The 17,122-nt window shown below is 35.9% G+C and overlaps 1 protein-coding gene across 2 annotated transcripts; it reads right to left on the bottom strand.

Moving 5' to 3' along the window:
* Positions 1 to 1,643: 1,643 nt before the first annotated feature.
* Positions 1,644 to 16,863, bottom strand: LOC131963013 (splicing factor U2AF 35 kDa subunit-like). 2 transcript variants are annotated; one of them, XM_059328139.1, is made up of 8 exons: positions 16,820 to 16,863; positions 14,026 to 14,113; positions 12,753 to 12,819; positions 9,671 to 9,720; positions 6,139 to 6,237; positions 5,140 to 5,273; positions 2,002 to 2,094; positions 1,644 to 1,925 (listed from the first exon to the last, which is right to left on the bottom strand). In XM_059328139.1, the coding sequence occupies exons 1-8, from the start codon at positions 16,861 to 16,863 to the stop codon at positions 1,814 to 1,816; spliced, it is 687 nt and encodes a 228-aa protein (XP_059184122.1). In that variant the 3' UTR covers positions 1,644 to 1,813. The 2 variants fall into 2 exon arrangements, with proteins under 2 accessions (XP_059184122.1, XP_059184123.1); XM_059328140.1 differs by lacking the exon at positions 16,820 to 16,863 and adding an exon at positions 11,263 to 11,332 and having other exon boundaries at positions 14,026 to 14,086.
* Positions 16,864 to 17,122: the final 259 nt, after the last annotated feature.

Raw genomic sequence — 17,122 nt, 5'->3', positions numbered from 1 at the left:
GACTAAAAAAAGACACTAAATGACCAAAAAAAGACACAAAATGACAAATAAAGACACTAAAAGACACAAAATGACCAAAAAAAGACACAAAATGACAAATAAAGACACCAAAAGACACAAAATGACCAAAAAAAGACACAAAATGACCAAAAAAAGACACAAAATGACAAAAAGACACCAAAAGACACAAAATGAATAAAAAAAGACACAAAATGACCAAAAAAAGACACAAAATGACCAAAAAAAGACACCAAAAGACACAAAATGACTAAAAAAAGACACAAAATGACAAAAAAAGACACAAAAAGACTAAAAAAGACACAAAATGACTTACAAAGACATGAAAAGAATTCAAAAATGGACAAAATAGCCCAAGACTCCATAGAGTTAAGTTGTTAACCCATTTCTTGTTCCCTGAAAAAGGCCTACTTGTATAATTCTGAAATGTACATTATTTTCCAGTTTTGGTTAAGCTTACCTTTTTTTATTTACCTCTGGCAGTTCACCACTTACCTTTGGACCCTTTCAAGCTGTTCAATTGACTTGAACTGCTTGAATTTCAATAAAAAACTGGAAAAATTAGGGTGTTCTAAAACTTTTGACCGGTAGTGTATATATATACATACATATGCATATGTTTATACATATATGTAGAATAATGTTTACTTTTTCCTGCATATGTATTTAAATGTTTGTACATTGAGTAAAAAAATGAATTTGATTAAATACATTTTTTTTTTTACAAATTATTTGAATGTATCTACATTTACATAATCATTCAAATTTATTTTACTATATATATAAATATTTAAAAGTTTGCCAATTTATATCAGGTTTCTGGTAAACTCACTAGGGTTAAATTCAGAGGAGATATTTTTAAAATCAGATTTGTCAACTTATAGCTTTTGTTGCCACTTTAATTTTCTGTTTTTATATGGATGTGGAAATATTATTTCTGTCATCCTATAACCTGTTTACATTTTCCCATATAATATTCATGTTTTACCTGCTTAGCAAACTCTGCTTTCATAATTGCCACCTAAAAAATAAAACTAGTATGACAAGGACCTGGAGAACAGGCTGATGAAACTTCAGTCAATACTGCATCATTCAGTGTGATAGAACAAGATAAACAATGACCTTGCATGATAGAAAGAAATGTTTTAGAAGTTTGAATTACATTTGCACCAATGTATCTCTTATGAACTGCATTGTCACGCAACATTTGGTTTATGAATGTGGGTAATATGACCTTGAATGACTCATACATTGGTTACTTCCTGTTAAACCGGTTTAAAGATTAGAGAGCGATAAGGAGGTGTGTTACAGCTGCTAGTTGAGTTATTGACCATTTGGCAAATAACTGGTGCCTGTTTTAGCAGCATATGACCGTAATTAGTGTAATACAGTGGTACAAATGTCAATGATAAAATACTTCTTAGATATTCACCCTGATAAAGTTAAAGTTTGACAGACGACAACATCAGATATAAGCTGACTTTGCAATACCTAAAATAATTCCAGCTTCTTTCCAAAAAGCCTCACCGAATTAAACATTTCTTTTCATGTTCCAATAATCTGTATTCTCCTTGTATAAAAGGTCTCAAATCATTTGATGTTGATATAATCAAGTGGTCCCAGTGCAGAATTACAAATCTGTTTTATTGAGAAAGCGAAACAAGCTCATCTTAAAAAAAGGGAATAAAAGAAAAACACTTTGAACAATTCACCAAAAAAGAAAATAACTTTGTCATCACTGCTGGGGTTGAGAGGGATGGATTTGGTAGGACATCGGGTCAGTCTTGGCTTCTTTTCAGAATCTTCCGGATCGCTCTCGGTCCCTCGACCTTCTGGGCCTTTCGCGGTCCCGCCGTCGGTCCCTGGAGCGGGAGCGTCGTTCCCGGGAGCGCGAGCGAGAGCGGTGCCTGGCGGGACACGAGGAAAGATTAATTCGGGAATTCTAAACCAATCGACGACTTGTCACTTTGACGGCGTCTTTACCTTTTCCTGCGGCGGCCGTACAGCTCCCTCCGTAGTTCCCGTGAGATGGGTTTCAGGTGCATGAAGTTGCAGAAGCCGCCTCGGGTGCACTCTCTGCAGGGAAACAGCGCATCGAGGGTTAACACTTGCTTGGCATGCGTTTGGTAGGGCCGTGCCACGAAGAAAGGTTGGCTCTTAGTTACACATGCCGAGGAGCATGCCAGCCCACCATCTGATCTTTATCTCCCCCCACACTAACAGAGTAAACAACCCCCCATCCAATGGAAAAACACAGCAGCACTCATAAAAGAGAGGAGAGAAAGTTTCCTCCTACTGTGCGAGGACAAAGTTTAGATTTGCATTCAAAAGAAAATGTGGTAATTGACACTGTGCCCGTGCAGCTGGTTGTGTTTTTAGTGGCGTGCTGAAGGACACGTGTGAGTTACAGTAAATCAGACCATGGCAGCAGATAGATAAGACTGTATCTGCTGAGACCCTCTTGTTCAATAAACTGTGTGCAACGTGTACTTTCTCTAAGCCGGCCTCAGGTTCACTGAGTGCTACTTTGATTCTGAAGCACCTGGAGGCCATCAGGTCATCCAATACTTTGCATAAATGGAACAAAAAGTCCCAAATAACTACCAGAATCAGTTACCAAGCAGTTAGCCTGGAGCTCTGCAGGTCCCTGGAGGGCCAGGCCCTCAGGCCAGCTGCCCTCTTTACCCGCTTAGTAATCCGCCCCAAGCGGCAGGCTGAACACTGAAGCTTTATTTTGGATCGTCTAGCTGCAGGCTGGACTTTCTTCCCACCTCACCAACCTGCTGCTAACACCACACACCTTGTTCTGTCTTTACCTGATGCCTGACACACTCTACAGCAGTAGTTCTCAACCTTTTTGAGTCGTGACCCCCAATTTTACATGCATGTTGTCTGCGAAACCCCGCTCACTGAACACAATCTCACACACACAGTTCAGATCACCCAAAAAAGAAACAAAATGACCAAAGAAAACACAAAATGACCACAAAAAGACACAAATTGACTAAAAAAAAGACACAAAATGACCACAAAAAAACACAAAATGACCACAAAAAAACACAAAATGACCACAAAAAGACACAAATTGACTAAAAAAAAAGACACAATATGACCAAAAAAGACAAATTGACCAAAAAAGACAAAAATGACCAAAAAAAAGACACAAAATGACAAAAAAAGACACAAAATGACCAAAAAAAGACACAAAATGACAAAAAAAGACACAAAATGACAAAAAAAGAAACAAAATGACCAAAAAAGACACAAATTGACCACAAAATGATAAAAAAAATATCACAAAATGACCAAAAAACTGTCACAAAATGACCAAAAAAAGACACAAAATGACCAAAAAAAGACACAAAATGACCAAAAAAAAGACATTAAGTGACAAAAAAGACTAAAACACATTAACACATGAACACTTTAACACAGTGGAGACAGAGCTGACTTCCAAAATGATTTGGCGACCCCCAGAAATCATCTCGCGACCCCAATTGGGGTCCCGACCCCAAGGTTGAGAACAGCTGCTCTAGAGGAGCTTCTCCAATAAAATAAAAATGTAGCTTGCAGCTGGCAAATATTGTAAGGCAAGGCAAGGCAAGTTTATTTGTAAAGCACAAATAAACACAAGGTAATTCAAAGTGCTTTACATAAACATTAAAAACAGCAAGACATAATTGAAAACAGTAAAAAGAGTCAATTAAAACAGGGAAATAGAAATAAAAATATAAATAGGATAAAATAAGATACAGCAGGATAAAAAAAGAGAGATAAAATAATAAAAAGCACAAGTCAAACATTGTGTAGTTAAAAACTAAGGGCAGTAGAGTAGAGCAGATAAGTGTTAAAGTTAAGATACGCTGCAGTAAACAATAGTGTTTTTAGTCCTGATTTAAAGGATATTGTACTTTTTACTCCACTACTTTTAGCTGACGGCTTTAGTTACTTTTCAGGTCTGGAATCATCATGAAAACATGATCAATTTAATAATAATATAATTTAAAACATATTTAGAAAACATAACAACCTGAGTGGCAACATTATGTATAACGATTCCTTTTACTTTTGATCCTTTAAGTACGTTTTGATGCTGATACTTTTGTACTTTTACCAAAGTAAGTTTTAAATGCAGGACTTTTACTTGTAATGGTAGTAATAACCCAGTTTGAAATTAGTACCTTAGTTAAGTACTCACAAAGATATGACTACTATAACAAACATTTCAGGTCAGAGACAAAAAGCTGAGATTTCCTGACTTTTGTAAAGAAAAATTGGGAGGCAAAAAGAAAGAAAAAAAGGGCTAAATAACACACACAAAATCACCTAAAATATTTTTTTTAATTAAAAATGTTCTGTAATTACTATGCGCACGCTATAAATGTAAATGTTTACTGTACTTGCAGAAAAAAGGATTCAATATTATATTTTTCAGCATTATTTAATAAATGGCTAGCTTTACCACATTGGCTGCATGATGTGAGGAAGATATGTGGTAAAGTTAATGTCACAATAACGTTATTATCTGAGATAACCAAACAACAGATAATATTTACTAATCATTATTTACTAATTATTATTAGGGCTGCACGATTCTGGAAAAAATGTGAATCACGACTTTTCTGCTTAGAATTGAGATCACGATTCTCTGGCACGATTTTTTTTCACAAAATGTTTATTGCACTGATGAACTTTGACAGGGGCATAGTAGTAGTTAAATCATTGGAAGATAAATTACTTTAACAAAAATAAAAAATAAAAATTAAGACATGCAGGTGATAACAACTGAAATCCGAAATACTTCCACACCGCTTGAAAAAATCCAGGAGATAATAGGAGCATTTGTTTCTGATGCAGCTCCAGATATAAAATACTTCAGAATCGACGTGTGTTGAAATTAGATCACGTGTATGTGTGAATCGAGATCGCGATTTTTTTACGATTTATCGTGCAGCCCTAATTATTATTTACTAATGTACTCAAATATGTCATATATTGTGCAGCTAAACTCAACACAACAGGGGAAGACACGCAGTGAAGTGACCTCAGAATGAATTCAAGCCATGGAGACAACATTTCTACGCTGTAATTCACTATTTAAAAAGGATTTATCACACTCACCCCATTTCATACTGGCGGCAGCACGCTTCCCTGAAGTCAGTGACGGGGGAGAGCTCTGCGTGGATTGGTTGGGCGTTGAACCACCGATTGTTCAGGTCCATGACTGCTTTCTCTGCGTCCTCTTCACGTCGAAACTACACACACACACACACACACACACAGGTTTCACACACTTAGGATAACTCCAGATAGCTAAAACTTGTGGCAACTTAGGCCCCGTTTACACGAGGAAGCTCGCGGGTAAAAACGACAAAATATTTTATGTGAAGTGCCTTTCGTTTAGACGGTGACGGCGTTTTTGGGGCTTAAAGACGCAAAAATCTGAAACCACCCTCCAAAGTGGAAAAGTTAAATCCTCTCCTCCGTAGCGTGTCGTCTACACTGACAAGACACAAAACTCTGATCTGATCTGCTCACGTCACGTATGTGTTTACGTCACATACATGCTCCAGGACAGGAAATAAACAAACGTGGGATTATTTCCATGGTGGGACCTTCAAGCTGCTCTGGCAGCTCTAATAAACTTACAGGAGTCTTTCCACCAAATGTCCAGGATATGTACAGATAGTATTAGTGAACAGAGAAGGATCTGGAATTACCTCCATCACATTCTGGATGCAGCGATTGGTGGGAGGAGCCAGACGGCTGTGAACGAGACCTGGGAGATCTAGTGATGGTGGAGAACTTTGTGGAAGGAGTAGCTGATGAAAATGTGTGGTGTGAAAACTTCCACATGCCCAAAGATGCTCTTATGGCTTTAAGTGATGCCGCCTGGCTGCATACAATCACATTTCACACACTTTAGATCACCGTATGCAGCAGATTTCCTCCCGAAAACGCTCGTCTAAACGAGGAATAAAAAGTGAAGACGTGACGCCACTTTTGCGTCTTCTGTTCAGACCGTCATCATGTAAACGGAGCCAAATATGAGAAAAATATCCAAATTTGACTCTGCATTAGCTCCACCTCTTATGAAAACATTTTAGATGCGTCACCAACCTTAACGTAGACGTTGCCGACGAGGTGGTCGCCCAAGTTATCGCACACGTTCATCTCCTCCACCTCTCCGTACTTCTCCTCCATCTCTGTGAACACCTCCTGCATCGGGTGGAAGACAGAGAAAGAAGATTATCCTCTAAAAAGTTACTTTACTAACTTTTATTCTATGTTAAAATTTAGCAAAGGGACGAGTTGATGAAGTTATTATACTTCGGCGGCCATTGTTTTCACTATAGGAGGCTAAAATTCACCACAAAGGCCAAGAGTTCACATTCAATCTAAGTTTAAAAAACATTAAAATAACTTGCATTGAAATGTCAAGTTCATCAGCTACGAATGTTAATTATCAAGTACATTTCCTACAGATTTATTTCCCAAAACACATTGTTTTTGCAATTTTATTCAGCAAGTTTGTCATATTTTACAGAATAATGTGCGTGTAATGTTCATAATGCAATGGTTCACATTTCAACAGCATTTCATTTCATTTGAAAAAATATATAGTTACAGTTTTCTGGTGACGCTTATTAATATATCGTTAGCCTCATAGCATATTTGCCTAAGTCATATTTGAATGTTTTCGGAAAACAAGAAAAAACACAATTTTTGGTAAGCCCATTGGTATTTTTAATTGATATTGTAACAGTAAGTTCAAATAGAAGTGTGAACAAGTTTGCATAAAAAATTAAACACATCGATTTCATAACAGATAAAAGTGACTTAGGCAGAATATGCCCTGACTAAGGCAATTTTTCTCTTTCATATAAATAATGTAGTTTGGTTTGTATGTAGCGGCAAAAATGCCTAAGTCAAAGAGATGACTAAGGCAGAAAGTGATTTTGGACTCTAACAAGTGTTTAGATAGGGAGAACATATGCAATAAATAATAGTTTTTGTGTCTTTTTTGTCATTTTACATAGTTTTTTGTTCGTTTTGTGTCTTTTTTTGTCATTTTACATTGTTTTTTGTTAGTTTTGTGTCTTTCTTTGTCATTTTGCATCGTTTTTTGTTCGTTTTGTGTCTTTTTAGTCATTTTACATAGTTTTTTGTTCATTTTGTGTCTTTTTTTAGTCATTTTACATAGTTTTTTGTTCGTTTTGTGTCTTTTTAGTCATTTTACATAGTTTTTTGTTCATTTTGTGTCTTTTTTAGTCATTTTACATTGTTTTTTGTTCGTTTTGTGTCTTTTTTGTCATTTTACATAGTTTTTTGTTCATTTTGTGTCTTTTTTTAGTCATTTTACATAGTTTTTTGTTCGTTTTGTGTCTTTTTAGTCATTTTACATAGTTTTTTGTTCATTTTGTGTCTTTTTTTGTCATTTTACATAGTTTTTTGTTCATTTTGTGTCTTTTTTAGTCATTTTACATAGTTTTTTGTTCATTTTGTGTCTTTTTTTGTCATTTTACATAGTTTTTTGTTCGTTTTGTGTCTTTTTTTGTCATTTTACATAGTTTTTTGTTCGTTTTGTGTCTTTTTAGTCATTTTACATAGTTTTTTGTTCATTTTGTGTCTTTTTTTAGTGATTTTACATAGTTTTTTGTTCGTTTTGTGTCTTTTTTAGTCATTTTACATTGTTTTTTGTTCGTTTTGTGTCTTTTTTGTCATTTTACATAGTTTTTTGTTCATTTTGTGTCTTTTTTAGTCATTTTACATTGTTTTTTGTTCATTTTGTGTCTTTTTTAGTCATTTTACATAGTTTTTTGTTCATTTTGTGTCTTTTTTGTCATTTTACATAGTTTTTTGTTCATTTTGTGTCTTTTTTAGTCATTTTACATAGTTTTTTGTTCATTTTGTGTCTTTTTTTTGTCATTTTACATAGTTTTTTGTTCGTTTTGTGTCTTTTTTTGTCATTTTACATAGTTTTTTGTTCGTTTTGTGTCTTTTTTTGTCATTTTACATTGTTTTTTGTTGGTTTTGTGTCTTTTTTGTCATTTTACATTGTTTTTTGTTCATTTTGTGTCTTTTTTTCGTCATTTTACATTGTTTTTTGTTCATTTTGTGTCTTTTTTTAGTCATTTTACATTGTTTTTTGTTCGTTTTGTGTCTTTTTAGTCATTTTACATAGTTTTTTGTTCATTTTGTGTCTTTTTTTGTCATTTTACATTGTTTTTTGTTCGTTTTGTGTCTTTTTTTTTGTCATTTTACTTTTTTTTTGTCATTTTGTGTATTTTTTGGTAATTTTGCAAGTATTCTGATAGGTTGAGAACATAGGCAATAAGGCAGAAAGATGCAGCAGTGATAGGAGAGTAAAGTTAGGCAGATATCACAATTTGGCCAAAAAATGACTTAGGCAATTATGCTATGAGGCTAACGATGTGTTGCATTTTTTTCAGACAATGTTTAACCTAGATGTTCAGTTTTTATTGAGTTATGTCATGGAAATTAGTCATTAAGTAAAACTTCACATATTTAACAAGGAAATTGTAACAGCTCTGGGAAACCTAATGTTTAGATATGGGTTGGGTATGTTAGATAACAACTAATAAATCGTATATTTTGACAGTTAAGCCAACACCCCTAATTAAATCATCTTTTATACTGTAGACTGACTGATAATTTGCTGCTGCGGTGTTTCAACATGAATTGGACACAGGCAGTCTGCCTGGTTAATAAACACATGACTTTTTTAATTACTCAAGCAGCCAACAAACCCCTCTTAAAAGCAGTTATTGCATATTGCTGTTTAAATATTAGCTGATTAACCCATTGACGCCGGGAAAGCATTATCGCATTTCTACCATTAAGGCCGGGACAGCGGATATGTCATTTTGTAGTATCGGAACCAATCGACCGGCATTTATGAATGAGGAATATGTTTTTAGACGACATATTTTCACCAAAGAACAGACAGATTTGTGGCCATCTGGAGATAATAATAATATTATTAATAATATATTAATATTAATAATAATAATAGGCTAATTGATTGTGATGATGATACAAGAAATCATGACTGTTTATGTCTTATATTACTTTATGTGTCGTTGAGTACCCTGAAAAGTGCAATATATAAAATGTATTATTATTATTATTATTATGATATATATATATTTTTTTATTACAGTAGGCTAATGAGAACTATGTCTATTTTTTCCAATGGTCATATCATGTTTGCATCTTGCTAATGGGCATGTATTAGTATTATAAATAGGATTTTTTATTCAGACAAATGTAACATTTGCTGAGTTTGTTGATTTTTTAAAAAACTTTATTGGAGGTTTGGACAAATAAACTCAACTTCTCATGAAAGCCACAGTTATAGGCTCTCAAATACTTTTTGAATTTCATTTCTATCTGCTACAGAGGCTGAAAAATCTTCTGTTGAGTTTCCAGAAAAACTTCAGGTTTTAGGGGGTTCTTTCAGAATCGCCCAAAGGTTTTACAGGCGTTTTAGGCCTTAATGGGTTAAAAGCAGTTATTGCATGTTGCTGTTTAAATATTAGCTGATTAATAGTCATCATGTTGCTGCAGATAACCCAGTGATGACGCTATGTGGAAAGAAGATGGGACGTCAGCACGGCGGGTCACTCACCTCAAAGAACTCGTCGTAGTGCTCCTGCATTTCCACATCGCTGACGGCGCCTAGGAAAGGTCAACAGGGGACAGTCAAGGCTGAGTTAGAGGGACACTGGTGGCTAAAGACTGTCTGTGTAGCTTTGAACAAATCTAACTGACACGTCTTGCTATAATAGTTACACCCTGTAGATCAAAAGAGTCTGTATGTTATTTGGTGCTCTCTCCCGACCCATTTCACAGAAGCAAGGTAGAAACTAGAGCTGACCTCTCTTAGCTTTCTCCTGGTTACACTTTTACATCATTCACTTCTTTACAAAACTGTTTCTGTCACTACATGCACCTCACAGACAGAGGGGCCTTGACGTACCACTACGCACACTTTAAGAACTATTCGACTACTTTAAAAGAAAAGGAGTTTCTCCTAAGTTAAGGACAGCACTAGTATAAACCTGCTTCAATGAATCAGGAGCAAAAGGTGTGTATTCAGTGTGAAACACAGAAACAGTAAGTTAATTATAGCTGCTTTTTTTTTTGTAGGTGTAACACATCTGTTTCACATCAGCAAAATGAAGAATCTGACACCAAAGCTGTGCACATTATTGCACGACAGTAGTTTGAGTTAGGCCGGGGCCTGTTATTACTGTTATATCTCCAGGAAATGGTGTGAGGCCCCGATCAGAAACAGAGCTTTTTGCAGGTTGCAAAACACACGGTGCACCGTCTGTTTTATTGAAGGCTACGATTAAAAAAAAAAAAATAAAATAGTGCATTATCAAGGCTATCGGAGCCCTTTCCTGCACATCTTCCTCTCGGCCTCACTGCTTCACTCTGTATTAGAGCCTGAGTGATGTATGAAAATTCATCGATAACCAATATTTGGGGGTGCTGGAATAAAAAATAGACATTTTTTATGTGGACTGTGCACCAATTTTTTTTACCACTCTGCAAATTTACCCAGGGAGCTACGTTCTCAAACTTTATTAAATTAAGAAATTTATTGAAAATAAAGACTAAATAGGAATTAAATAAATGCCTAAATAAACATCCTTAGTGTTCAGTTTCACTCAAATGCTATTTTTTTTTATTAAAAAATGTAAAGCTAACAGTTTCTAAACCATACCAGGCAATTGCATTAAATATTGTGTAGAAAAGTTTTTAATAACGGCACATTTTAGATACCGATTTTGCTTTGACAGGCCAATATCGGCCAAAAATATCTGTCAACTGATATATCTGCCAGGTTCTACTCTGTATCACTAACACTACGGAACAAAGCCAAAAAAAATGCCCAAAAATAAATAAAAATGTTCAAAAAAAGTCAGCCCTGCTAATTAACCTGACTGGATAAGGGGGAAAAACTGAGATTATGGGCTATTTTTCAACTTGAGGCACTCAAAGTGCACTCAGCAACAAGCAAAAACACTTGACTCATTAAAAACTACGACAAATTTCTGTCCCAGCGTGCTAAAAAGCGCTTAGTCTGATCGGAGGCCTTGGACATCTCTAGAGGACATGTTCCTACACTGAGCCAGATTCATGTGGGGAGGTGTGACAGTAAATTAAGTGCAGTCAGTGCTGGAGGGTCCTGCAGATGAAGGGAGAACTTACAGTGTAAACCATCAGCAGACTGGGCAGAGTTTTGAAGGTTATGAAGGTAAATGTTCAAGAGGGAAATGGTCTGAAATACAAAACGTAAACTTCTGTGACATCAACCAAAGTAAAGAGCTGAGGAAGAAAGAAATTTGATTAGAAATGTTTCTGCCAGTAAATTGCCGTTCTTAGTTTTTATTACATGTTGTGAGTTCCACCCATTCAAAATATCTCCTTGAGTTACTGGAGGTGAAGCTCACTGCCCTCACTGTTTAGAAGTCTTTAATGTATTCCCTCCTTTCCCCTTACTTTTAGGTTTTGCCTGTTATCTTTCTGAAGGAATATGCAACTATTTCAGGATTTAAGCAGAATCTAAAAAACGGAGAAAATTCTTGATGATTTGAATACATGGGGGCTGCCTTTAATAACACTAAAACTATATAAAAACATTTGTTTACAATCTCACACAACAGAGTACTCTCAGTACTTCACAAACACATGCATTATCTCTTAAAATGTTACTATTAAATTATTTCTACGATGTTTTGCGTCACTGTGAGACAGTTTAAACAGTGTTTTTCTATGTTTTTAAATAGTGAGGTTTTGCATGTGTTTTATGACCCCTTTACTTAAGTATTAGGTATGTAACAATGCTTCATGAGGCAGTTAAAAAGTTAGTGAAGTGTCAACTAAAAAGTAAGACAACAATTTGCCTGTTGCCAACTGTCATTTTTAATTCATGAATCATATGAAAAAGTGATTCAAAATTTTGTACCCAGACTCCAATGCAGCCCTGCAACACACACATGTAAGCTACTCATTCACTAATTTGATTACTTCTTCTGGTAAATAAGTATCCAGAGTTGTTTGGCCTGAGTAAACAGGTGATAAATGGAAGTGAATGGCCTCAATTTGTATCTATAAAACTGTAAAAGCCTTCAAATTGTCCTGAGTTCAAGTTATGATTAAAAAACAAAACTGTAATTATCCTTTAAATACTCCACAAGTCAGGCTTGTACTTGATAATTAAATGTAAAGTGGGTCTAAATCAAGCCTCTTCATTCTACCGGTAACACATATATGTGATGCTGGAGTAAACAGCGTCTCTTGTATCAATGGCAGAGTGAATGAAATGCTTTTAATTCACAATAGAAACATGAGGCCCAGAGGGAAACACAGGACACACTTACCTGTATGAGAGGTACTGCTTCAGCTTGTTTACGCTCAGTTCTGCGTGTTCAGCACGTTCTGTAAGAACTCTATGTGTTTTGGCGAGATCGCTCGGCGACACAAGGTTGAAAAACAGATAGTGGAGGTATCAGAAGCAGGTGTTTGTGCTTTTAGGTGATGACCGACCAATGAGTCAATGTTTGGTTTGGCTTCCTTTAGAGATAACGGGGTCACAACCGGGTCCCCGGTTCATACGGCTGAAGCAGTACCTCACATCTGTTGTAATGTTAGCACCAATTTAAGGAAGCACAAAGGGTGCTGACAAATGTTTAACTTACAGCGAGAAGCGTCGGCCGTCTGTGCGCTGTTCTGAGGGTTACGGTAGATGTTCTGGATCAAGATGGTCTGCAGGGGGAAGAAGAGAAAGCATGCGGTCAGACAGGACTCTTTTTTTTTTTTATTATTATTTTTATTATTTATTAACGAAGAAACAAAGAAAAGAACAGTGGATTACTTATTAGGAGCCACAATATGAAAACAAAACAGTAAAACACAATTCTAGACAACAAAGACTCAGGAACATATTTACAAATTAGACAATGTACACACAAATAACATACAAAGAATAATATAAAGGATAACCACAACAACAAAAAATGAAAACAACGATACACCAGTACAAAGCCACACGGCGAAAACAGACAGACGACCCAAAAAAAAAAAAAAAGAGAAAAAAAAACCCGGACATCCATCAAAGACAGGACTCTTTGATGGATGTCCACTTCCATTATAGCCTGTTTATATTTTTGACAGTCAAGCACAAAGAAAAATTTTTTTTTTTATTAACATTTTTATTATTATACAACATAAGACAGACACAATACAACCACAAACAACCACAGTATAATAGATCAGACATAACAAACCACAACAAACACCACAAGACACGAGATAAGTACTGTACCATTGCAATTAATTGTTCTTTTCAAAATCATGTTCATTTCATAATCTTTTTCAAGTTAATTTACATGGAAACAAGGTGACAACGTGACACTGGGCTCTTACAGGGCTGCAGAGCAAGGCTCCTTCCTCATCTCACATTTGGAATTCTGCGATAATTCCCATAACTTGTTCCCAATTTATTCCAAAATCATCATCATTCATCCAATCGGTCATTCGCTCCATTCCAAGGAGATCAAAAAAAATTCAAGTAACCATGATTCTTTTGAAAATCAATTTCTCTTACGTGTCTTCCAATTCATCAAAATCATTCTTTTAGCAACCAAAAAGCACAAAGAAAATTGTAATTATGAAAGGCTTATGCTATGTTCGACCTCCTCCTGAAGCCTTTTAACTGGCAGACATCAGCATTAAACTTCCCCAGTTTGTTATTTACATTAAGAAACTATTATTTTAAATTACAAGTTTTCTGAAATGTTAGGTTTAGATATGCAAACTTGGTGTTGACTCATTAAATATGAGCTAATTTGCAGTTTTTTCAGGAAGGATATTGGGATATCTCCTTTTCTCATTTAATAAATCAAACAATTAGAGTCAAAACCATTTAAAAAATCAGTTTGTCAAAGTGTGTGACTTTGTAGGGATACTCACCTGGCTGAAGGTTGGTTTGTTGTGCAATCTCGAGCAGCGGTCTCCATGTCTGCAAGCACCGATTTTAAAATAGAAGGAACAATTGACCCTGGAAAAGAAGGGAAAGTGTCATCATACTAATAGTTTACTTTAGTTTCAGTGGATTTGGTAAAGATAAGACTCAAGGATATCTGAACATGGATATAGAATCTAAGCAGCAGGGCAAGAGTTTAATATTGGAAGCACTCCATAATGTGATTATCAAAAAAGAATGTGGTTATAAAAAAAAAATCAGGCTTTTTTCACAAAGTCGGACTCCTTTTTAGTTGATGTGGTTCCAAAAAGCCACTTTGAAATAATTCCCAGCACAAGTTGCCACAGTTAATGAGCTTAACTCTGTTGAATTTGCTTTATAGAACCAAAACAACGGACAATGAGTCAAACTAACTGGAAAAAGCTCGGCTGAATTGGTAAACAAGTTTGTGTTTGTTGTGTGTTCATTGTACTATTGAGGACAAAAAAAGGGCTGAATGCATTGACTTAAATGCAATCTCCCATCGACTATGGCATAAAGACCATTAAATTTTATATATATAGATATCTGCATTTGTATGCAGATATCTGTTTCTAATGATTTGCTTAAATCTTGCATGGGCATGAAACACCAACTAAATCTATTTGATGATGTTGCTAATCAGCCTGTAAATGACTTGGGAACAGAAGAGGAAGTCTAGATCTATCTAGATATTTGCCGGCAGCCCCAAAATATTGTCCTCAGGGGCTAAATTGTTGTCAGACTGATCATTGATGAGTTCCAGGAGGCTACCAATAAAAGATTCAATAATTGTTTAAACAGGAGTAAATATTATATTTGACTATTTACAGCTGTGAAAGTTGTGTAATAATAAGAATTTAGGGCATCAGGACAGTGAAACTGGGCTTTCATCGCAAACAAATACAACAAATACATCTTCCAAATTCATCATCATAAGAGGCTGTGTGGCCCATTTACAGAGAGGCTCAGAATAAACTTTTACAGGCTAATGTGCTGCAGGAGGTGTTCACTTAGCGATCTCTGTTTGTTTACAACAAGCACCGGACACTCTGTTATGTGATTTTCCCCCTTTAGGATAATGGCCTATGTCAAGTGTGTGACTTAAGCAGATTTATTATGCCTAAGTCACAATAAAATGTGACTTAGGTAATTTTTTGAACATGCCTTTGTGACTTAAGCAAGATATGGTAACACTTTATTTTGAAGGTGTCTACATAAGAAACATGACATGTATCATGAGCATTAATGTTACTTCAAAGTGTCATTAATGTTCATGACACATCCCATGTCATGTTTATGACACGCTCATGTCACTCTTATGTAGACACCTTCAAAATAAAGTGTTACCATATCTTGCTTAAGTCACAAAGGCATGTTCAAAAATTGCCTAAGTCACATTTTATTTTGACTTAGGCATAATAAATCTGATCTTTTGAAGGTGTCTACATAAGAGTGACATGAGCGTGTCATAAACATGACTTGGGATGTGTCATGAACATTAATGACACTTTGAAGTAACATTAACGCTCATGATACTTGTCATGTCATGTTTCTTATGTCAACACCTTCAAAATAAAGTGTTACCATATCTTGCTTAAGTCACAAAGGCATGTTCAAAAATTGCCTAAGTCACATTTTATTTTGACTTAGGCATAATAAATCTGATCTTTTGAAGGTGTCTACATAAGAGTGACATGAGCGTGTCATAAACATGACATGGGATGTGTCATGAACATTAACGACACTTTGAAGTAACATTAACGGTCATGATACTTGTCATGTCATGTTTATGACACGCTCATGTCACTCTTATGTAGACACCTTCAAAATAAAGTGTTACCATATCTTGCTTAAGTCACAAAGGCATGTTCAAAAATTGCCTAAGTCGCATTTTATTTTGACTTAGGCATAATAAATCTGATCTTTTGAAGGTGTCTACATAAGAGTGACATGAGCATGTCATAAACATGACATGGGATGTGTCATGAACATTAATGACACTCATAATACTTGTCATGTCATGTTTCTTATGTCGACACCTTCAAAATAAAGTGTTACCATATCTTTCTTAAGGCATGTTCTGAGCCATTTATTTCTCTCAAGTTACATAATTTACACAGTGTTATTACTATGCCATCCTTTATTACATCCTTTTTGAGTGAAATGATCAATAAATGTCATATGTTACACTTTTGGTGAAGTTTTTTGTGTTTCCTGCAAAACTTGAAAAAAAAATAGTTAGGCGATTATTCTAACAGGGTGACGATATACATAAATAAATAAATGCACAGTGAACATATCGCGATATCTGACGTGTGTACATCGCAGCTTTACTTTATAAACAGTATGTGGGATGCATTTTGCTGCTCTCCACCGGTGAAACTGAACTAAACACCCCGCCTGAGCTAACGCCACTCTGCTAGCAAGCTCATTAATTAACCAAGCTACACGTTACCTGGATATTTAACGGGCTGCAAAGTATGCTCCCAAAATTTACACCTGTACTAACAAACTAGTTATACTTTGCAAAATAACACATTTTGGCGCAAACCAGCAGCTGCTGCAGGTTAGCCTTGGTGCCTTCCTGAGTCTCATTGAGCGTTAGCTTCCTGATGCTAATGGAAGCTTGACTCGGACATTCAGCGGCGCTGCGGCGGGAAACTGAGCCCCGCCGCCGGCCACGAAGAAGAGCTGCAGCCGGACTATTTATAACACTCCTTGCTTGGGCGACTCCTCCATTTAATATTGAATAAAACTTACTTGTCTTTCTCTGTGCCGAAAATGGATGCCAGGTACTCCGCCATTTTCGGCTCGTCGTAAACGTAAAGAGCTACGTCATGACGTAAATGGGACGGCGCATGCGCAGTTCCTTCCACCAGAGATGTTGCAGTACCATTGAACGCCACATAGGAGCGCTGTTGTTTATTTATTGTGTTACTGGCAGTGGCGGTTCTAGACCAGTTTTACTGTGGGGGCCAATGAGGGGCCAGTGTTTAATCAGAGGGCCACATTAGCACATGAAAGAATGGCAAAGATGATATCTAAGCATTCAAAATCTTTGAA

This window comes from Centropristis striata, chromosome 24 (assembly GCF_030273125.1).
Source record: "Centropristis striata isolate RG_2023a ecotype Rhode Island chromosome 24, C.striata_1.0, whole genome shotgun sequence".
Taxonomy (NCBI): domain Eukaryota; kingdom Metazoa; phylum Chordata; class Actinopteri; order Perciformes; family Serranidae; genus Centropristis; species Centropristis striata.
Note: the sequence above shows the minus strand (reverse complement) of the source record. Positions and strands in the feature narration are given on the sequence as shown.